This window comes from Juglans regia, chromosome 7 (assembly GCF_001411555.2).
Source record: "Juglans regia cultivar Chandler chromosome 7, Walnut 2.0, whole genome shotgun sequence".
Taxonomy (NCBI): Eukaryota; Viridiplantae; Streptophyta; class Magnoliopsida; order Fagales; family Juglandaceae; genus Juglans; species Juglans regia.
The window spans coordinates 35363115-35386096 of NC_049907.1; the positions used below are offsets into that span (position 1 = coordinate 35363115).

Genomic DNA, 22982 nt, shown 5'->3' on the forward strand with positions numbered 1-22982 from the left:
GGAGTTCTATTTGGTGGAGAAGGAGCACGGCGAGGAGTCTGAGGCGTTACTCGTTTGTCGTTCCTTTGTTGGATATGGCGTGATGTCGGGCAGTCGTAGGACTAAACCCGGTCTCCACTAAGGGAGCGGTCGGGATGCCTTAGGCTAGGCCCACCCCTTTGGTCCCCCCGAGGAGGTAATTTTCCAGATAGTTGAGAGGTTGGTCCACTCTTCACCATGATAGGAGTGGGGTAAGTTGTCAGGCAGCCAAGAGGTTGGACCCACTCTCCCACGTGAGGGAGGTTGGGCCGCCTGTCCACCTATTGATCCTCATGGGGAGGTAAGTTGTCGGGCAGCTTGGGACTGGATTCGCTCCCACCCGTTGACATCACAAGGAATGTAAGTGTTCGGTCAGGCTAACACTGGGCGGCCAAGTGGCTGGACCTACTCTCCGTCGCGAGAGGGATGAGATAGCCTTAAGGCACATCTCGCTCTTTACCTCCCGCAGGGAGGTAAGTTACCGGGCAGTTTGGGACTGGACTCGCTCCCGCCTGTTGACGCTCACGAGGAAGGTAAGTGTCAGGCAGCCAAGGGTTGGCCCACTCTCCACCACGAGAGGAATAAAGCAGCCTTAGGTGTAACGCATCCCTTCGGTGCGTCGCAGAGAGGTAAGTAGTCGTCGATAGAGATTTTGTTGATGGAGATACGTTGATGGAGATTATGCTAATGGAGATTATATTGATAGAGATTATGTCGCTGGAGTAAGGCGTCGAGATAGGTGAGACGTATTTTAACCCTGAAAAGCCACATTTTCATTAATAGAATTTACACTATCAACATGTAAATATAAATTACAAGTCATAAGGTTCTTTCGAGATAAAACTTCTGCAGATGCCCAACGTCCTATGGGTGTGGATCATGTGCACCCTGCTATCGCTTGGCTTCAACTCTTGCGCGTAGCACTCCCGAACCAAGACCTATTCTCCTTAAGTTTATCCCGCCCCCTAAGAGGTTGGGAATTTCATCTTCAAGTGGCAGGTCGACGTTACCACCTTTAGATTGTTGAGGGTGGGTCTACCGATTATGGCGTTGTATGATGAATGAGACTTTACCACCAGGAAGTCGACCATAACGAAGTTCGTCGAGGGGGCACTGCCCACCAAGACGGATAGTGTGATGGTTCAGACCGGCTAGACCGTATCCCCGGAGGAACCCTTCAATGGCATGGGGGTTGGTTGGAGTTAGGTGGCATCTATCCCCATCCGGATAGAGGCTTCCCAGAATAGAACGTCTGCAAAGCTACCATTGCCAATAAGGATCCTCCTAGTGGTGAAGTTGGCAACCAACATAGTCACTACTAAGGCATCGTCGTGCAAATAGAGGACCCCTTTCTCGTCGTCCTCTCCAGAGGAAATGATGGGGGCAGGTTCGTTTCTCCTATACTTGGTGGGGCAACACTCTGCCAAATACACTTCTCTGTATCTTGCTCGTTTGGCATGCATATTTCGATTGGATGAGGTTGCGCCTTCACCAGCGAATCCTCCCGCTATGGTTTTGATTTTCCCCAACAGCAGCCCTTATTGATGTGGTGCGCGGGGGCAATCGTGTTGGGATCCCTGTGCAGCTACAATTTGCCTCGGGCTCCCTTCCCCATTGGCCTTCTGACTCTCTCCACACTTCTTTCTCGCAATCTCCTCCTCCCCTCCTGCTCTGGTCTCCGGGTAAGAGGGTATCGTGGCCTCGACCACCCATCCTGCTATCTTTCCACCTTTAAGGAAAGACAATCTTCAATGTTATCAGTGTTGGACCAGCCGATCAAGTCGAAACCCTAGGCGCTTCGCAGGGGCTTCTTCTCTCCTTTTGTCGCGTGGTCCTTTCTCTGGCTTCTCGCGAGCCTTGCCTCTGGTTGGTGCTTTTTTCCTTTCTTTTCCACTTGTCCAATTCTTTCCTCATCGGCTCGGTCAAGGCCCAAAGTGTGTACTCGGATTTAATAAAGTTGTCGGTTTGATCCATGAATTGTCGGTAAAGGCCCACTCCTCCTAAAAGTGCTGCCAAAGTTATCTTCTTGTCCTGGTCATCTGTAGTCATTCATTTTTTGTTGAACCTGGATAGGTATGTCTTCAGACTTTCTTCTTCCCTTTGCTTGATGGTGAGGAGTACGCCGTAGGGCGTCTTCTTCTCTGGCTAGCCATAAATTGCATGAGGAACAGGCAGACCATTTCCCCAAAGCAGTCTATGCACCTGGGTGCCAAAGACTCAATCCATACTCTCGCCGACCCCCTCAAGGTCAACAGGAAAGCTCTGCAGGCCACTTCTCCAGGAAAACCATGCAGAGTCATGTGGGCTCTGAAGGTTTCCAGGTGTTCAAGGGGGTCTCTAGCCCCATCGTACATGTCCATGAGAGGAACCCGGAACTTTGGGGGTAAAGGCACAACCATCACCTCTTCGCTGTAGGGTAGGCCTATACTGATGAGCAACTAGTCTACTGATGACGATGTGCCCATCTTTCTCGCCATTTCTTCTTATTTCCTTTTAAGGTTATGCAGTTCATCCTGCATGTTTTTTCTTTCTTCCTCCGCGTCACCCTACCCTCAAGCATTTCTGGATCCTACGTGCTCGTTGTTATTTGGTTTTGCTTCATTTTCTGGCTCGTTGGTGGCTACTCTCAGTGTCTCATTTTCTTTTCGGAAGGTTTCCACCTCGTTAGTTAGCTTTCCTACCAATTGTTCCATCACGGCGAGCCTCGCTTCCATGTTTGACTTGCACACTTAAGAAAATACAGAGAGTGAGAGGCCTTGGTGGAGGCCGGGGAGTCTCTGATACTAAAGTTAGTAGTTCTCCTTAGTAGTTCGTCATGAGCTTAGAGGAATCCAAGAAAGTTCTTCATACCTAGGTGTAAGCTTTTATACTAGGTTTATGGGTGGGGATAACTCACACCTGGCTTCAATGAGTCTATGTCACTTCAACTATTTAGTTAGCTATAATCTTTTAATGCGGCGTGACTTTTGGGATGGTATCATTAATGCGGTGTAGAGTCTGGGGGGTGGCGCCATTATTGCGGCGTGACTCCCTAACTCACTTTACCCTGCGGACACTCGCTGTTAAGCCTATCCATGTCTGCTGTCAGGAGATCAAAGGTTCTCCATATTTTCCGAACACTTGCATGCACAGGTTTCTGAGGGTAGGGTGTCATTGGGGAGGTGTCAGGGCAGCGAGTCTCATCTACCCCTACCGTCCACTTTCCCCATGTGTGGGTTGATTCGTAGGTGGGTTTTGCTTATGGGTCAAATACTTTACAGATGCCTATTGACTCCTTTTAATGGAGGGTCGTTGGGCTTGGTCTGGTTCTCTGGCTTACTTCCCTATGATCCCTCGTGGGCTTGCTATACGGGCTGATAGGGGGGAACCCCCTTACACTAACAATAAAATATCGTCGAAAATAGTCTTTTACGAAATAAAAATAATAATACTAGAACAGAATACACAAAAAACACACAATCATTCATTATATTTCAACCAAAAAACACAATTACACAAGCAAAAAGTTTAAACAAATTACATCTTTATAGAAAAAATCTGTTCTAGACAAAGAATTTGGTCGTTACAACATAACAGCTGGGGAAACAATTTCACCAACTTAAGATCACATATTAATATTAATTACAACAAATAAGAAACTAAGATAACATATTAATTGCATAGATCAAAGAAATTGATAGGAGAAGGTTCTCTAAAAAGTTTATATCTGCATGCAATCTTATGGTATTCCCCTGTCAATTGCTCCTGCCTCAGCATCTTTTGGTTCATAGAATGCTCATACATTATCCAATAATAAGGCTGCACACAACATACGTATATATATTAGAGGGGGCATTAGGAAATTGAATAAAATTCCTTTATATATGTATATTATGTTAGAGGCATATATGCACAACCAAAAGATTACTTACGCAAGTTATAGGTAAAACGATGACCCATTCTACTATGAACATGTAGAGTAAAAGGGTATAGCATGTCAACAGCAAACCAAAACATAAGTATACACAATCAAAGCAGCACATATGTTTTCAAGCCTCATGCAGAGCAGGGGCATCATCACCAATGCCCACACATCACCTATATATGTGGAGCAGAGCATGATTGATTGCACAAGCAAAAGCTAGTCTCCAAAAGCAGAGCATCACCTTTCCACTAGCAGATGAGTTTTCCTTAATTAATGCAACTCTAACTTCCCCCACTTCCCACCTACTCAGACCTATATAATATAATATTTACTCATTACATCTGTGAAAAATATTACGACAGGGCTATAACGTGCCAACTGTGAAATAATAGCTGGAGAGTAACAGAAAACTCACCCGCTTCCCTCAGTTGCGATGGCATGGCTTATTTATGAAAAGCATAAGATGTAACTCAACAAACCTGAGCAGTGCGCAGGCATATTAAGTTCTGAAAAATGTAAACTATTACAAACTGTGTAGAAACCAACATGAAAGATGAGTTAAAATCTCTTGGGTGCTGTCCAATCGATTGTAAATGAAGCCAAACATACAAAAGTTTAACATTTACCATTGACCTTTGATGTGCTTATATCTAGTTGGATATTGACTTATTACTTTAACAATAAGCTGAGTTTTATGCAATTGTCGATCAAGTTTCAAATATCTTTTGTTTAGCCATGACTTGCTCTGGTAGTATTGCTTTCTTTTCCTTTGTATAATTAATTTTTTCTTAAAAAAAGGCAGAAGTTGAGATGGTGGTAGTGAAGGTGAAAATGTGATCAGAAAATGGAGTGCATGAAGGATTGGAGAAAATTTTAAAAACTGAAAATGGAGTGCAAGAAAAATTTTTGGGCCAAAAGCCAACTGTGTTTAATTGGTAGCTCGTCTAAGTAACCCTCTTCTTGTTTGTTTAACCATCCTCCCATCATATGCTAGACTGATTATTATATATGTGTGTCCCTCTTTTCTTCAATGGAACCATTAATTGTTAGCAAATTAAATGAACCCAAAGTATATTTTATCTAACTCGTATTCAAGTGCATCTCATTCATAAAAATAAAATAAAATAAAATACAAAAAAAATCAATAGAATAAAGAAATCTAAAGACTAACTGTAAAAGGCTAGAAGTATCATGAGATTTTAGTGCATATTTGTTAGAATCTAGAGAATTATAATATAAATTGAAAGGCCAATTACCTTGATGCAGGTCTATGATTTCTGTCTATACTTCTAAACGAATAAGGAGTATTTCTCAAAAAGGCACAGCCAAGCACGTCTTAAAACAACTTAATACCCACACAAGTATGACTTGCTCACAATCAAGAGTTAAGCATGACTACTGCTATTACTAGGCCTGGGTCTTGAAATACTTTATAGGTTATGCAGCTGGGTGAAGATGACATCAATAGAACCAGCAATTTATTTTACTTCTTAATAAAACGTAAGTATAATCTTATTGAATAATCAGAAATAAGGTTTACAGGTTGCATACGAAAGTATTCTATTGTAGATGGCACGCCTTCTTTTATCTAACAACATCCAAAAAATAAGGAATGGCAGAGCAAGGCTTAATTCTATCGATGAAAACTCCAGCCCTTGAAAATCTGTCTTCATTTTCTTTTTTAATTAAAAGTAATTTTGGGCTATATAGTTACTGCACTAAAAGCGAGTCCAACAAAAACCTCAAAATCATAACACAAAATCAAAAGACCATTATGTTTAACACTAAAATTCTAAAATATTCAGGAAAAAGCAAACAAAATCTCAAAATCAAGATGACCCGATACCTGTTTGAGTTGCTGGTTCTCGTCCAAATCCATATAGGATTTTAACTGTTCACTCGCTGAACCCTAATCAAGGAGCTGGTCCTCTGTCAAACTTGGTCGAGAGTGAGAGAGACAGAGGACCGGGCTGGGGAAGAAAGAAATAATGGGGGAAAAGTACTTGTTATCTTGAAACTATTTGTAGCGGTTCATCATCGCCGCAAGTACTCTAAGTTTGTATTTTAGTATTTATCCAGCAGAATTATTTGCGGCGGCAAAAAGTCGCAGCAAAGAGTATTTTTGTCCACTTTTTAGAGGACCTAAAAGTTTTGGTCTAATCCACAGTCCAAGATTTTTTCAGATCGGATCTGACCAGACCGAATAAAAAATAAAAATAAAAATATATTTTATATATATTATTTATAAATACAAGAAATCAGACATTTTTTAACGCTTAAAATTGTCGCAAATACTCTCAATAATCGCTATATTTGATCATTTGCGGCGATTTTTAATTCGCTACCTTTTTGACAAAATAAAAATGCCATTTTTTAACAATTTCAGTGATTAGAGAAAATCTTCGCAAACATTACTATTTCCAGCGATTTTTCTTCGTTACAACTATCTAAAAAATTGACAAAAATGACCTTTCCATTTTCCATCAAAATCGCTGAAATAAGTCAATTCCGGCAATATACTTCGTCTCAAAAGGTTAAAATAGCGCCGCAAATAGGTCATTATTTTTTGCAGCAATTTTTAATTATCAACGCAATTATTTATTTCCAGCGGGCAGTTTCGCCACAAATATGTTTATGTAACAAAAAAAATTATTTTCAACGAATTTTAGTCGCCAAAAAAGGTGTTTAAGGAAATTTAAAAAAAAAAGCACAATAGAAAAAATATGCACATCTAAATTATATGTTCTTACTCAAAAAACAAAATTGCACAAGTGGGAAGGACAAAACCAGACTTACAAATAATCTAAAAACCAATGACTCTTCTCCAACCTGAGGTAATCATGTGAACAAAGATAAAAATTAAAGGAATATGTTGAAGTAGCAAAAGAAACAAAAGAAAAGAATAAACTAACCCTCTTAGCTTTAAGAACTTGCTCCCTTCTGGTAGGTTCTATTCCTAATCTTGTGCATGAAACTAGGACAAAGTTTGTTTCTTGCCCAGTCTGCATACATTAGTTATCATATTAAAAAAACTGAAAATATAGTTATAAGTCATTTTCCCAATATGAAGTTAGCATAAAAAGCTCCCATTGCAACTGATTCTTTTGAGAGATTTCACAAATATGGCTAAACACATCCTCAGCTCATGACAAATGGTATAAAAGTTAGCTTAATAACTCCATGTGGCTCAGGGTGCACACAATGATTATTCAACATATGATCCATTAAGCATACACCCAACCTCCAAGCTTCCAGGGAAGCAAAATGAAAGATCTTTGTATTTGAGAGGCAGCTCCCAGCAAAGAACTTTGGTTTTGATATCATCATATGCCTATCCAATTGACTGAAGAAAAATCAGAACAATAATTTCATGACTGATAACAGCCTTATTGAACACCACATTAGATAACAGAAATTTTTTTTTTATATAAGTGAAAAAAAAAAAAAAAAAAGGCAGAAAACTAACCTCAATTTCATATAAGTAAGCCCAATTTTCTTCATTTTTGGATTTTAGAACATCACTTAGTCTAAAGGTATTCCTGAACAAAGATGCAAACAATATACACTTGATAAGAACTTTTACGCCATTATCAAGTTTAAACAATCACCACCTAATGCTTCAATATCAGCCTACAGGTTAATATAAAGCACCATAGATCATAATGATGCTAAATGATAAAAAAAAAAAAAAAAAAAATTATCAAGTCTTCACACAGAATACCAACCAGGCTTAGTAAACTTAGAAATATACAGGAGAACTAAACTCAACAAGAGAATGGGAAAACTCCTAAATCTAGTCCCCAAAAAGTATATGAAAATTATGCTTGATATAATCATCCAATCAAAGGGCTATATTTGAGATCTTTGAAATTGAAGGTTAAGTTTGATCTCGAAAAAATCAACAACCTCAAACGTTCTAATATCAGCTCATGGCATTCTTCACAACAGAGCTACATTCCAAGCCTTTCCAATTGACAATATATCGATACACAACCAGTGCACCATCCCATACATCCCTAAATGAAGTTGAAAGGGAAAAACCAACTAATAGGTAGAGCTTCCCATAAAAACTAACATACCAATCAACAACTTGTTAAGCTTAGTACAATTGCAGATGTCTGCACACACAAGCAGATTCACTTAAGCCACTTGAACTGAAAATAAACATTAAAAATCAACTCAGATCAACAGTAGCATTAGGTTAAAATAAAAATTTTTAACATGTTCTGTCAAAGTAAGTTAAACCTTTTGGAAGCTTCTAATTTCTGCCTCAGCTCAGCAATCTCAGCTTCTGCTGCAGCAAGCCTTTGCTAGGATATGGCCTCAGCTCATTTGCAGTCTTGACTCGTAATTCCAAGTTGCACTCATCAAGAGAGGATTTCAAAGTTTGAACATGGGCCCAAGCCTTATATTCTGAGTCTCTGGCTTCCATGACATCCCTGCAGATCTTATAAACTTCTAAGAACAGTGACATCATAACACTAAACAAACTAATATATATCACATCATCTGAGCAATCTGTAAAAATAATGGAATTGAATGTGCAAAACTTATTTATTTTTATGCAAAATTCAGTTGTAGCATCATATTAACACTACAGAACCAGAACCAACATTATGTAGGTGTTAAGAAGATAGCAGCATCTTGCAATAATGATCAAGAACATGTAAATTGGACCCTTTCTGAACAAAGATACGATCGATGAGGCTCGATTGATGTATGAGAAGCTTCAATCTCACCCAAATGTGCAAGTAAGCAAGAACACAAGATAATTCATGTTCAGCTTTCAAGTAACTACTGATTTTATGTCTGTATTTATGGGTGAAGAGTCAAAGTTACTAAAAGGTTTAAATCTAGCATGGCAGTGTGAATAATGAAAGGTTCAAAGTTACTTATGTCAATGCCTAAGAACTATATTCTGAGTGGGCATTTTCTTTTCCTAATCATGGCAACCTTATAGTTTTTAAGTTTAAATTTCCCACCACCAATTAGAAATAGTTCTAGACATATTATGTGGATTTTCTAGAATTGATCACACATAACAAGGTATATTCACTTTTCTTTTTTCTTGTTTCTATCTAATAGTCATTGTCAAATTACAACTCTAACAAGCCATGGAGATTATGAAGTTCACAACAAGCACGCCTTTTTAATCAAGAGCCTCTGTATTATTAGCATAAGGTTCAACCAAATGCACTTGAACAATGTACACCTATCTTCAAAACTTATTGCGAGGTCGTACATCACAATCTGAAAATTTGAGAAACCCCCCAAGGCATTCACAAATTGAAAAATCCATGTAAGCACAAAAGAATTTGATGCAACATTTAAGGAAGCACAACCAAATGTTGCCTTACCTTCATTTTACAACTATAGGGATCTAAATAATTTCAGCAATTGTCATAGATTAGTGTATCTAGTTTACCTTTGGACCATAGAGCTCGAGCAAGCACTTTGTCTGCAGGTCCTCACCTCTATTTGAAGGTAATGCTGATTTCAAAAAACTAACACATAAGTTATCAATTCTAAAAGATTGGCTAGATATAACTTATAATAAGTTATCAATTCTAAAAGATTGGCTAGATATAACTTATAATCCGCAAAATGTATTTAAAAAAAAATACAAAGCAGAACAACTTTTTGTGTGGAGATCCCATAGCAGATAGTCATTATATATATATATATATATATATATATATAAGTAGTTAATCTATCAATACTTGGAGAAAACTTCTGGAATTTTTTTTAAAAAAAGTAAATTGCATGTTGGTGGATCATAAAATGGAAAATAAAGCTGGTAAAATATGTGAAAAAAGATGTAGCAGCAGAACCCAAATTTTAAACCAACCACCCCACCAACTTTTGAACCCTAAAGAAACCCAATTTCACCAATCCAGAACCACAACTCATATGCACAAAACAGACCCACAACACAGATGCACTAGAAAGACTCACAACTCATATGCACAAAAAAAAGAACCACAAATGTCTTCTGCACTAAAATGCCACTGCACTAAAATAAAACCACATAACAGTCTCAGTTTGTAGTGCGTGCAGTCACAAAGGTAGTAGAATGCACAAAACAGAAGCTGAAGACCACTTCTCTTTCTTTTATATTTTCTTTATAAGTTTTACTAATTTGAAATATAAAATAGATGTTAAACGCATGTAGAGCATCTGAAGACATGAACCTTATTGTTAAAAAAACAGAGAAATGCACTAAAAATATAGAGTAGTTACGATCTGTGATGAGTGAATTTGTGAGTGAAAAACTGAAGTGAGTGTTGCGTGAGCAGAAGAGAAATGGGAGGGAGCTTACCGCTGTGAGAGATTCTCAGCAGCAACCCAAAATCTTCAAAAAGTAGGAAAAATCCCTAAAACCCATGGACTGCACAAATGAAATTCATTTCACAAAAATTTCATGGGAGTGGAAATTAACTTGAAGTGAATGTGGGTGTGTTCGTGAGAAGCAGAGAAGGAGAAGGGTCTTACCACCGATCGGCAACTCAGACCTCCAAGAACTCCCACAAACGTTCGTAGCACCAAACCCACAAGAAATCTACAGTGGAGAGAGAGAGAGAGGGTCTACTGTGAAGGCCCTAGGGTTCGAAGCGAGTAAGAGAGAGAGAGATACGAAGATGAGTTCTGCGGAATAAAACATTTCGTGCGTTTTGCCGCCCTAGACCAAGTAGCGACGATTTTTAGCCCGTTGCAAGATTTTTTTTTATTTTTGCGGCGAAAACAATCGCCATAATATAATTAAAAATCACTGTAAATGAGTCTAACTCCATTCAAATCACAAGTCGGGGTTAAAATGTTGCGACGAATTTCATTTCACTGCAAAAAATGACTTATTGCAGCGATTTTATTTGCAATAGAATAAAAATCATCGCAATAGGTACTTTTTCTTGTAGATTATATAATAATTGTATAATTAACAATATAAAATTTTAAATATGTTATTAATATTTGTTAATATTCTATAAATTAATAATATTTTATATATATCTTCATCTAACCTATCACTATTAACAATATAAAATTTTAAATATATTATTAACACTTGTTAATATTCTATGAGTTAACTAATATATAATATCAATTAGTTAATTATATAGTAATTATATAAATTAATAATATATTTTCATCTAATTTATTATCATTGACCATATAAAATATTTTTTTATTGAGTTTGTTACATAATCTACATTAATAAGTCACTTAGTTTAATTTAGTATTTTAAATAAATATTTTTTATTAATTGATTTAAAAAAATAAAAAAACAAAAAGGCCGGGCTGAATGGACCGACTGGACCGGACCGATAGCTACTGGTCCAGTCCGGTACGGTCCTTATGGGTGTCCGGCCCGAAAAAATGATGGATCGAAAATATTCAATCCATCGCCGGACCGACGGATTTGCACCCCTGGTCGTCGACAGAGTTTGACTCCTAAAATATTGGCTGTAGTTTGTATTTGATGCTTGTCTAATTTTCTCTGATTCGGCAGTTGATACGTGATGGGCAATTCAGGAAATGGAATTCCTTAATTACCCGACTCAGTTTAATTAGTGAGTAATTCGGGGGCAAAATTATTTTCCGACCCAGCATTATAGTCGGCTTGTTCGTAAATTTCTCTCTTTAAAGTTTTAACTGCCCCCCAACCAATGGCTGATCAGTTACTAAATTACCCTTATCGTGCATGTAACTTAAAAGGCTAATTAATTTTCAACATTAATTCCTTGCATTGATCATTTGCTTATTCCCTTGAACAGTTAGTTTCGATGGCAAAGAAGAAGAAAAAGGACATCGAAGCAACCAAAGTAATTATTTCTTTAAAATATTACTTTTAACACCATTAATTAAGAATATCTTTTCTTTTTCTTTGAGATATTAGAGGCAAAGAATCACGTACATATATAATTTCGTCCTTGATCTCTTTTTATGTTCTCAAATATTAGGAAGTTGTTCATGCGGAATTTAAAGTTTCAATGCACTGCAATGCGTGTGAAAGAACCGTTGCCAAAGCCATCTCCAAGTGTAAAGGTACGTACGTGCTCTCTCGTCTCTCCATTGATCTCTTTCTTTTAGCGAATTAATAAACAATTACCAGTTAGTTATTTATGTTAAGTTTTTTTCTTGGATTAATTAATGTTTTGCATGGTTTGAAGGGGTGGAGAAGTTTACGACAGACATGAACAACCACAAGGTTGTGGCAACGGGCAAGTTTGATCCTCAAAAAGTGTTGAAGAAACTAAAAAAGAAGACAGGGAAGAGAGCAGAGATCGTAGTTAACAAGGCACCTGCAAGCAGTACTACTACTAATCAATCAAACGGACCAGAATTATCCGTACAACCAAAGGTACTTGCTCCGGATGATCCGCTATTAATAATGTTTGATTATTGCAAAGAGAACGAACTGCTAATGATGTTTAGCGATGAGAACCCCAATGCATGTACCATTATGTAGAGTACTTCGATCGATCGAGTTTCACATGAGATATTGAAACTGCATGCATGCGGGCAGACGTCGGGTACGTGCTTATTTATGCAGTAGTACCAGTACGTACGTATTTCGGATGTACATGATTTCATTCATTTACTAATCAAGAATAACACAATTTGGAGCCCTGGCCTAGTGGTTGGTTTGATTTGACCTTTTTCTGTTTTCAAATTTTTTTTTTCCAGAAATACTAATTATTTCTGCGGAACGCCATTATATATTATTCTCCAAGAGATCTATCATCTACGTACTGATAGAAATTAAAGACAACATATATGTAGCTAGGCCGCCACATGCAAGAAATAATTGAAATGGATCAGGATCATGTTTTGATTAGTACTCAACTATCCGAATGCCATTGTAAATCATGAGACAGCGAATGTGCGCGTGGGGTTCTTATCGTTAGTGCATGCATGTTTGATGCATTATTGCATGGTCGATCGATTGATTGAGTGGACACGATCATTTGAACTGTGTTGGTCTACAAAGTTGGGCTAATTTCAAAAAACAAATTAATGCATGATTTTGGACGGCTTGTTGTCCGATTGCATGCATGTATTAATTTGGACCGGAAGGGTTTCTTTCAACAAGACGGCGGCGATCGAGTCATGAAAAAACGGCAATGCATGCAATGCCTATATATAATTTCCGTGGGTGGCGGTGGCCGGCCGGATCGATGGAGGATTTCTACTGCTCCGAGTAACTTCTGATCACTTGGAGAGGAATGCATTCGTATTTGTGCCCTTAATTATTTGATTCCAAACGTTCCAACTTAATTAGTGATTTCTAAAAAATGGCTACATTAACTAATACCCGGCATGCAATTAATATACAATTAGTATAAGTAGTACTACTGCACAACGTCTACTACGTGCCTAATATTAATGTATATTAATTAGTATAATTTGACTTTAATGTGTTGGATTTGAAGAATTTAAATACTCAAGATTTTATGTCAATCATTATAGAAATTTGTTATATAATTATTTTTTAGCCATTAAAAAAAAAAGAGCGCCGCAACGATTGGTTCGTTGTATTTGTACCGGTTCTCGTTAGACTTTAAATGTTAGGTTTTATCAAGAGATGACGTCTTTTTCTTAATTTGTTGGCCACTTTGGACTTTGGAACAGTTTGGATGCGTACGTACATGACTACATTTGAAACGATATTGGGCGGCGATGCTTCGACTATATCTGCTGAGATAGGTAATTTTAAATTAATTAAATAAAATATTATTTTTTAATATTATTATTATTTTAAGATTTTAAAAAATTTAATTATTTATTATATTTTATATAAAAATTTAAAAAAATTATAATAATGAACTGAACTTAATTTTCAGTGTAAGCTGCCATCAACTGGCACCAAGAACGAACGAATTATTACGATCGTACATGATATATTATGCGCGGATTCGGTGTCGGCAACAAACTGCATTATTCTTCAATATAGTAGGTTTCTTTCTTTTTCTATGATTTAAATATAGTGTGGACATGCACTTGATCATCATGAATTGCAAAGCCATGGAAATGTCGCAGTCATGCGAAGACATGACACACAAAAAAGGCGAAGAGTACTGCTAGAGTCACTGTTAAGAGCCGCTGATTTTAGTATGTATTTTTTAATGTACTTCTTTTACAATTATTTTTATAAAATTTTTTTTAATACTTTTAAATATTTAAAAAAAAATAAAATAAATTTATAATTTTTTTATAAATTATAATTTTTTACTTCATGATTAAGGAAGTATTTTTTAATAATATTATCAATTTTTTTTACTTTTTAAAAATATTTTTAAAAAAAAAATTATTAGTAGTATAGCAAATTCATAAACCTCTTGAACTGAAGAAGGCCGAACACATAAGAGCTATATATAAATACATGTATATATATAGTATTTTCTTTTCCTATATATATTCACATTGCACTTTTCTTAGATGGGCTGGCTGCTGATATGATCATTTGATCATCGGCGTGCTTGCATGCAGTTAATAATTTGAAGGTGGCGCACTGGCGGCCTACATGAGCTTGTTAGAGATGCAGTGCGGCCTATTCGACACACTTACAAAATTTGGACGCAAGTTGTAGGTTACCAGCTGAGAATGATCCTTTATTTTGTGACTATAAATGAAATATAGGCCTGATTTATACCTTGAATGCTAAGAACTGGATTGCCAAACGGTCCACACCTGATCACTTGATCAATTGACCAAGCTGCATGCTATAGGCCAGCTTCAATAGCTTTCTTCTTTTCTTTTTACACGCTCGATCATCGATACTTCTGCAATTAGAGTATAACTGAAAATCGTTGTTTCTTTTTAAATAGTTCGTGCTGTTATTTATTGCACTGGCTTGGCTAGCTGAAATTTGTACGGGGACATGACTACTATTTTAGTAAAATGATGGGAATTAATGCAGCTTTATAAATTTGTACATTGTTGGGAATGAAACTAGACCTCTTTGTAAAATTTCTTATGACATGATCTCCAGTGCCTCTCTTGTTTGCCCAAGTATGTTGAACACTGTTGCTGCGATATGAGATGGTGTAAGACCAGCTTCCGCCAGTTGGTGAGAAGGCGATCCATGGTCAATGTACCGATCAGGCAGGACCAGAGGTCTCCACTACAAAGGTATTATTGAGGGCACAAAGTCGGTTAGTTACCAGAAGTTGAGTTCACCACTAGTGAGTTCATATAATAAATTTCATAACCTTGGTGTTCCAATCCTATATATGTCGATCATGACATAATATTTAAATTCATACCTTTGTTTTGCCGTCAAGAAGGCCATCAAGGGCCATGAACTGAGCAACATGAGACCCAAATCCCCCAATTGATCCTTCTTCAACCGTAATCAAGACCTCATGTGATTTTGCTAGACTGCGAATAAGGGCACGATCCAATGGCTTGCAAAAGCGTGCATCTGCAACTGTTAGACTTAAGCCATGGGATTCCACTAAAGATGCCGCACCCAAACAGCTTTGAACTGCTGTTCCATAGCCCAAGAGTGCCACTCTTTCCCCTTCTAGCAGTATCCTGCCTTTTCCAACCTGTTAGAAAAGTGCCAACATTTCCAATTTGTTTAGATGTTCATTGAAATATTTCTTCACTGTTGATACAGTAAAGACTTGGTTGAAATTTACCTCAATAGGAATGCCCTTATTCCCCGTTGGTAGCTGAACACCAATCCCATTCCCTCTTGGGTAGCGGAAACAACTGGGCCGGTCATCTATTGCAGCAGCAGTGGCAACCATGTGAAACAGCTCTGCCTCATCAGAAGGAGCCATGACCACCATATTGGGGAGGCAGGCCATAAAGGTGACGTCAAAAGACCCACAATGTGTGGGACCATCTGCTCCAACCAGCCCAGCTCTGTCCATTGCAAATCTCACTGGCAACTTCTGCAGATCCACATCATGTACTACCTGTGTATGAACCCGCAGCATAAATTCTTAGAAATCTAATCAGAGTTTTGACATGACAAACCGAGTTGTTGGCTTTTTTGTTGAAGGGTGGATCTCAAAAAATATGTAAGAATCTCCCCCTAAGCTGTATGTACCAGTACGACTTTCATCAAATACAGCTTTCCGCAATATCAAGTTTGGAATTATAGAATGTTATCACATCAAGTTCTCAACTGAACAGTGATGAGGAGAAAGTTAAAAGAAGTTTTCAGGCTTGCCTGGTCATAAGCCCTCTGCATGAAAGATGAGTAGATTGTACAGAATGGTTTGATGCCCTCACAGGCCAGACCTGCGGCAAAGGTAACAGCATGCTGTTCTGCTATCCCAACATCAAAGCATCTTGTTGGGAAACGGCGAAGGAAGAGATTCAAGCCTGTTCCACCTCCCATTGCAGCATGGATTGCAACAATATCTTTGTCCACTTCTGCTTCTGCAATCAAAGCTTCTGCAAAGTATGTTGTGTATGACTGTGTAGGAGCCTTGGACTTGAATTGCTTTCCAGTTGCTGGATCAAATTTGGCCACTCCTGTAAAAGAGAACATAATTATATTCATTAACAAGCAAGATAAATCAAGTAGAACTAACTTTTGTCACGCTGCGTTCATGACAAAAATTTTAAACATCTTTTAAAGGATGATAATTTTGCTGTTCATAGCATTTGGAATAATAAAATTGTTTTAATAGTCTCTTTATATCTCGGTAGGTTCAAAGACTGTTTATATCAAGTAAGAACTAAAAGCACCAATTTGTGCACTCAAATGCTAAGAAAACCCCCAGTGAAAAGAAAATGCTTAGGGTAAAATCAAAATCCATAATTCCCATAACAAGATTCTCACCCAACCCCCCTTTTAATAGTTTTCTATAAAAAATAAAATAAAAAACCATAAACTTGAATTGGCGTTCTGTATTTACCATGATACTTGTCTGCTGCTTTTTCTGCATACGGGTATCCTCGGCCTTTCTCAGTGACAACGTGGATCAGAACCGGACCTGTTGTTTTAGTACTTTTGACCTCTTTGAGAATAGCAACTAGATCATCGATGTTGTGACCATCAACAGGACCTATATAATAGAGTCCAAGCTCTTCGAACAGAGTTGATCCAGAGCCACTGATCATTCCACGAGCATATTCATCTACTTTAGCAGCCAGTTCATGCATTGGACCACCAATTTGTTTTGTAACTCCCTACAACAACCTCAGTCAGAAAGAAGGAATCTCAATTTAAATCTGATCTTTGAATTGAAGTTCCCATATTGCTCTTGTTTATTGTTACGTACCTTGGCAACCTCTCTTAATTCTCTAAGAGGCCTGTTAGATTGCAACCTACTGAGAGCACTGCTCAAAGCTCCCACAGGTGGTATGGGCCCATCTAGACTAGCAGTAGGTAAAGAAACCTGTTTATTGTCGTTGAGAATAACAATCATGTCAGAATCAAGGTAACCGGCGTTGTTCATGGCTTCATAAGCTTGCCCCGCTGTCATGGCGCCATCACCAATAACAGCAACTACATTATTATTTCTTCCCTTTAGATCCCTCCCTACAGCCATTCCTGTAACCGTAATGACATCTGAAGGTTAAAACCACGAAGAGAATTTGCACTTTATGCTCGATGAATTTCAACTAAGATTGGGAAACTAGCAAGCCATTGACAATTAATTAGATTGTATTTTCAAGAAAAAGTTAGAGCGATATTATGACTGAAGTTGGCATCTTCTATGAAGAATCTGCATGATATAAATCCGCTCATTCGAAGGTTTCTAAATTAATCAATATCTCACGATTAAAGAGTTTTCCGGAACTTCCCCACATCACACCACAGTCCAAAAATATGATAAACAGAGCCATAAGCTGGAACAATTAAGCTCAGTTGATGTTCTGATTTTGGTATTCTTCGTATTCAATTTAATGTTTTCTTTAACTTAGTTGGAGCAGAGCAGAGAATTACCCAGTCCTGCTGAGATGGTGGTAGAACTGTGGCCGGTACCAAAGCAATCGAATTCACTCTCCGAGCGCTTTGTGAATCCTGATAACCCATTTGTCTGCCTTATAGTGTGCATCTTATCTCTTCTCCCAGTCAGGATCTTGTGTGGGTAAGACTGAAAATCCATAGAAGGAACAATCAGAGAAAAAAATTAAAAAAAAACCTTTACCACAAAGTTTATTCAAAAGTAGACTCAAAACTATTCTATTATATTCTTATGTTTACACAAAAAATTATTCTATTATATTCTTATGTTTTTGCCAGTTTGGAAAGGTGTCGCCAGCAACAAAAGCTACAACAACGGAGAACCCAAGGAGGTAAGATTAGAACCTGATGACCAACATCCCATAATATCTTATCTTGAGGAGCATTAAAGACGTAATGGAGAGCCACAGTGAGCTCGACAACACCCAGGCTCGAGCCTAGGTGACCTCCAGTTCTGGAAACATTAAAGATGACATCTGACCGCAGTTCATCAGCAAGTTGTTTCAACTCCTGCATCGAGGTTTCGTATGAAAATTTTGGATAAAAACCGTATACAGACATGGGAACCTCCTCTTGAAATGAAATTGACGTAGACATACGTTTAAGACATACCTTAGTTGATAGATTTTTCATGTGAATCGGATAGTTTATTGTGTCCAAGAGTGGAGTCGGTGGTCTCTGTGAATGATACTCCCCCCTCTCTGATAGTGATGCAAAAATTCCTCCTGGCCTTTTCCTGACCTGTACCTAGTCATGAGGGAAAATATAAAGAACTATCTCTTATCATTGAGCAAGTTTATATTTTTAAAAGTTGAAAACAACATAATTCAAATCAAACAAAAGAGAGATATCATCCCGGGGAGCTTTCCTCACCAACAGAACATAACTAAAGTTCCACCGAAGTATAGAATAACAAAAGGAAAAATACCCGACAAAATGAACACCACCCATTTTTCCCAACTTAGTTCAGCAACATGGGTATTCTTTCATATACGTAATGAGTGTGCTTCGTAATGACAAACAACATATAAACATAATTCATACATGATGGAGCTTTTCCTGAGATGGGCATAACAGATTTGCTCCCCGAGTAAAGTGAGATGAGAACGAAGGTGATCTTTGAGCGTCAGGAGATGTTGCCTGGTTGACGTGGGCAGGAAATGAGAATGCACAGAGAGCCATTGCAACTAGAAGAAGAACAAGAACACAGAAAGGACCCCAAGAAGTTCAAGACTCTTCCTAGAGGTTAAAACATGATCAGGAACCCAGAAAAGCAAAAAGGTACAATTCACTTTCTCACACAAAGAAGAGTGCGTGAACTGGTCTGTGCTAGTGTTTCCCCACTAAGAAGTGCTGGCAGTGGTGGTGGCGTTACTGGCGCTGGTGGAGTCGAATAAACAAGAGACACATAGAGAGAGAGAGAGTGTGTGTGGCTGACAGTGAGTGGAAGTAAAGGTGCTGTACCAAGACCAAACTGGCCTATAAAGTCCCAGATTTCATATTTATAGACTCTTACAAGCAAGCACCAACGTTTTGGGACAAAGTATGGGAGGGCCAATTTGCATTGGACCACGTCATCAGAAATCACAAACGGATAGAACAGATAGATGGATATGGCATATCTATTCATTGATATGAATGCGCTTTAACTCGGAGGACAGGAAAGGAGAGAGAGGAGGTGAGGTGTCAAAGTTCTAATACACCATAGTATTGGGCCCAAAAAAAAAAAAAAATACACCTTTTGTTTTTTGAATTTGATTGGGTGGGTCTAAGCACGTAAACAATGCTGGAATTCTGATAATGTAGATATGATCTTCTATTTAAATAAACATATTTATAGAATAAAAATAATAATAAATTAAATATTAATATATGGTATAGAAAATGATAAGCAGAATTTTTCTTTTTAAGTAGACTAGAGGTGACCATGGAGCGTGGGTTCGTGGCTTAGTAGCTTCTGTACCATAACAGGATGGTGTTTTCATTTTAAAATATAGGGAATGATGAAAAGAAATGTCAGAGTTTTTGACAAATGATGATGAATCTTCAATTGTTTAGCGGTGAAAGAGGATGGTTATGGGGTACGGACGATCGACTTATGGACCTCTAATTATGAATCATTCATTCATTTTGTGCTGCATACGAAATTTTATTTATTTATTTATTTATTTGTTCTAATCACTAATCATGGTCAGAAATGTACATATAAAAGGATAGGCCTCCTCGACAACTTCCTCATGACCAAGGGTGTGATCTTATTTTCAAAGAAAATAAATGAGTTGATTATGAGGCAAACACATGAGATTCATGCAGGCAGCTTGTTGAATTGGAGCCTGGTACACAAGTTATCAGCAAATAAATAGGAAATCAATTGATGTGGGGATCATGGAAGGTAGTGGTTGGCAGGCCGCATTAAACGTGACTTTCAAGTTTCAATGCCAAATAAACAACATAAACATAGGTATGTATTGACCACGCGCCGGACATTTTAAAAAAAAAAAAAAAAAATCGGTATCAATTAATAAAAATATAAATTTTTTTTTTTACGTGAATTTTATATTTATTTATTTTAAAAAAAATATGTAATATTTACGCACACTCTATGACTATAAATATCATTTCTATTTTTTTTATTTTTTATTTTTACAAGATAGAGGAAGGGACAATATTAATCACATTTATTGATTATTTTTTGCACTAAAAATAAATTCAACAGCTTTACGACCAATAACTCATTCATATAAACTTCAAAGGGTAAACTTCAGAAATGGGAAAAAAAAAAAAAAGTGTGGTACCTGACTTAAATGAAACAAACCATTTTTGTTCTTAAATTTGCGGTGAGATAAGGTTCGATGTCTCGTAACCTCGCCAGTGATCTATCAAGTCGTCATGAGGAAATTAATATTCGATATCTCAAATTATTTTTTATTGATTGATTCAATGGTTTGATATTAAAAATAAGGATAATGTTGGGTGTGCACTCCAAATATGCATACAAGTGTCAATGATTTTTTTTTCTATGGTAACATTTTTCCTTTTCCAGTTATAAAACATTGCATTATATAGTTATATACCAAAGAAAATCTCTTTTCTCAGGGTCATCCTTGAGTAAAACTTAGAAACAACTCGAATAAACGCTAGGCTGGAATCTGGATTGCAATCAAAAATTCAAAAACAATACAAATACAAACTCTATTAAAAGATTATAATTGTAACACAGGTGTGTTTGGATACACAAAACATCTCATCTCATATCATTTCATTTCATTTCATCATTATAACTTTCTCAAATTCTCATACAAAAATATAATAAACAATTTAACTTTTTCAAATTCAAAAATAAAAATAATACTAAAAAATTATATTCTAACAATATTTTATTCAACTTTCAACAAAACATCTCATCTCATCTCATCTGAACTAACACTAAATAGTCCCAATACATAAAAGTAACATAGTTTCACCCATGTGAAAATCATCACCTACATATACCATGGTGTATGTAGTTACATAGCACTTAAGCCATGATGATCATTGCAAATTCATCAGAGTGCCATGTCTTCGATCTGTGAAATCTAATCTGGCGTATGAAATGGATCCTAAGTGAAATGGAAAGCATCCTAGTGTAATAAAAGCATCATACCATTCATCAACAACAAATTATACTTAATTTATCGCAAGTTCATAACTGTCTGCAGAAAAAAGAAACGGAAGTTTGACCAATAAGAGTATATGAGAAAAACAGAGATGTATTTCTCACTTCATTTTTGCTTCCTTGAACAAAACATGACGATTAACCCGAGGATCATATTTCCTGAATTCCAGCTTCTCGGTGAACTTAGTAGGTTTCCTCTTCACATAGAAGAACCCAGTCCCGGCAGTCGATACAAGTCGTATGAAAATTGAAGCAGTCTTCTTCTTGTTTCCCATGCCTTACTAGTTACTATACACAAGAAATGAAAATGAATTTGATTACTTACAGGTAAAACTACCCATGCTATAAACTCTGTAAAGCATTGCATGCACATGACCTTTCACTTTACATACACAACAGTTTCAAACTTCACGTGACCAAAACATTTCTAGGAGTTGAGCTTCAGAACATATACCTCTATTAAATAAGTACTAATCCAGGGTAAACAGATTCTATTTGAATTTGTGCAAGTTCAGCAAAAATAATGATACCCATATAGACGAAAGCAAGGCAGATCCAATAACAATCCCTTGAAATCTCTACAAATTCACTAAATAAATCATACCCATATACACGAAAGGAAACCAAATCCAAAAACAAAGTCTAATACGTGTAGATCTAAAGATAGAAAAAAAATTTCCTCAGACCATTACAGAAATGAACACTCGGATTTGTACAAAACGAAAGCTAAACACAATCATACCGATGTTGGAATTTCTACAAGTTGCGTAAAAAAATCATAACGATGTACACGAGGGCAAACCAAATTCAAAAACCATCGGTAATATGTTTAAATCTAAACAAGAAAATAAAGAAATTCCTCACATGATTACAGAAACAGAGAGTCGGGAGCTCTCAATGATCCTTACACCCAGACCCAATGGCTGCCGTTTTCGTCGTCTCTGTTGAAATCACACGCTGTTTTCTGTGATTTCTGGAAGCTTACGGTTGCTCTTGGTGGAAAGCTGATGGAACAGAGAAAAGGGAGGAGAGAATGGGACTGAGTGACGGCGAGAGAAAAAATGAGATAGAGGCGGAACAGAGGGTTTCTGAGACGGAGATACACCGACCGAGGAAGAGCGTGGCGGCTTTTTTTGGTGGAACCTCGGCGACGAAGAGAGAAGAGGCAGCGTTGTTCACTAACGGGGTAGAGAGAGGAGTTAGGGTTTGGTGGTTAACGGTGTCGCGTGGAAATTTGGGGGTGGGAGTGGGGGATGGGCTGGGCTTTTCGTGTAAAATTGGGGTGGGTGGGTTGGGCTTCACTTTTAATTTTTTGAATTTTAGATGTGAGAAATAGATAACGCTAGAAATGAGTTGGGCTTAACAATTAAGTTACAGTCTTTTTCTTTTTTTTTCTTTCAAATTGATATAAACTATTCATAAAATTCTAATAAAAAAATCTTTAAAAATTAAATTTTAATCTTGTGCAGTATTTT

The 22982-nt window shown here is 37.3% G+C and overlaps 3 protein-coding genes and 2 long non-coding RNA genes across 10 annotated transcripts; 1 reads left to right on the top strand and 4 right to left on the bottom strand.

The window, feature by feature from the left end:
• Window positions 1-3459: 3459 nt before the first annotated feature.
• LOC108995014 lies at window positions 3460-6030 on the bottom strand. Of its 2 annotated transcripts, XR_001996794.2 has the most exons (4): window positions 5769-6030; window positions 4338-4401; window positions 4164-4234; window positions 3460-3816 (listed from the first exon to the last, which is right to left on the bottom strand). It is a non-coding gene; the product is annotated as an uncharacterized LOC108995014 (long non-coding RNA). The 2 variants fall into 2 exon arrangements; XR_001996793.2 differs by lacking the exon at window positions 4164-4234 and having other exon boundaries at window positions 3509-3816; window positions 5769-5986.
• Window positions 6031-6843: 813 nt separating this feature from the next.
• Window positions 6844-10560, bottom strand: LOC108995016. 2 transcript variants are annotated; one of them, XR_001996796.2, is made up of 7 exons: window positions 10415-10560; window positions 10242-10310; window positions 9348-9412; window positions 8168-8361; window positions 8002-8076; window positions 7389-7461; window positions 6844-7253 (listed from the first exon to the last, which is right to left on the bottom strand). It is a non-coding gene; the product is annotated as an uncharacterized LOC108995016 (long non-coding RNA). The 2 variants fall into 2 exon arrangements; XR_001996795.2 differs by having other exon boundaries at window positions 6844-7265.
• A 1143-nt stretch (window positions 10561-11703) lies between these two features.
• On the top strand, window positions 11704-12389 carry LOC108995012 (heavy metal-associated isoprenylated plant protein 19). Its single transcript, XM_018970472.1, has 3 exons — window positions 11704-11742; window positions 11881-11965; window positions 12091-12389. Exons 1-3 carry the CDS (start codon window positions 11704-11706, stop codon window positions 12387-12389), a joined length of 423 nt encoding a protein of 140 aa, XP_018826017.1.
• A 1883-nt stretch (window positions 12390-14272) lies between these two features.
• Window positions 14273-19325, bottom strand: LOC108995010 (probable 1-deoxy-D-xylulose-5-phosphate synthase, chloroplastic). 3 transcript variants are annotated; one of them, XM_018970469.2, is made up of 11 exons: window positions 18897-19325; window positions 18465-18599; window positions 18198-18362; window positions 17832-17982; window positions 17164-17435; window positions 16798-17071; window positions 16104-16411; window positions 15565-15846; window positions 15187-15471; window positions 14879-15044; window positions 14273-14703 (listed from the first exon to the last, which is right to left on the bottom strand). In XM_018970469.2, the coding sequence occupies exons 1-10, from the start codon at window positions 19032-19034 to the stop codon at window positions 14895-14897; spliced, it is 2160 nt and encodes a 719-aa protein (XP_018826014.1). In that variant the 5' UTR covers window positions 19035-19325; the 3' UTR covers window positions 14273-14703; window positions 14879-14894. The 3 variants fall into 3 exon arrangements, with proteins under 3 accessions (XP_018826014.1, XP_018826015.1, XP_018826012.1); XM_018970470.2 differs by lacking the exon at window positions 14273-14703 and having other exon boundaries at window positions 14812-15044; window positions 18465-18593; XM_018970467.2 differs by lacking the exon at window positions 14273-14703 and having other exon boundaries at window positions 14812-15044.
• Window positions 19326-21452: 2127 nt separating this feature from the next.
• LOC118348971 (50S ribosomal protein L33-like) lies at window positions 21453-22725 on the bottom strand. 2 transcript variants are annotated; one of them, XM_035691616.1, is made up of 2 exons: window positions 22372-22725; window positions 21453-21788 (listed from the first exon to the last, which is right to left on the bottom strand). In XM_035691616.1, the coding sequence occupies exon 2, from the start codon at window positions 21780-21782 to the stop codon at window positions 21609-21611; it is 174 nt and encodes a 57-aa protein (XP_035547509.1). In that variant the 5' UTR covers window positions 21783-21788; window positions 22372-22725; the 3' UTR covers window positions 21453-21608. The 2 variants fall into 2 exon arrangements, with proteins under 2 accessions (XP_035547509.1, XP_035547508.1); XM_035691615.1 differs by having other exon boundaries at window positions 21453-21795; window positions 22372-22724.
• Window positions 22726-22982: the final 257 nt, after the last annotated feature.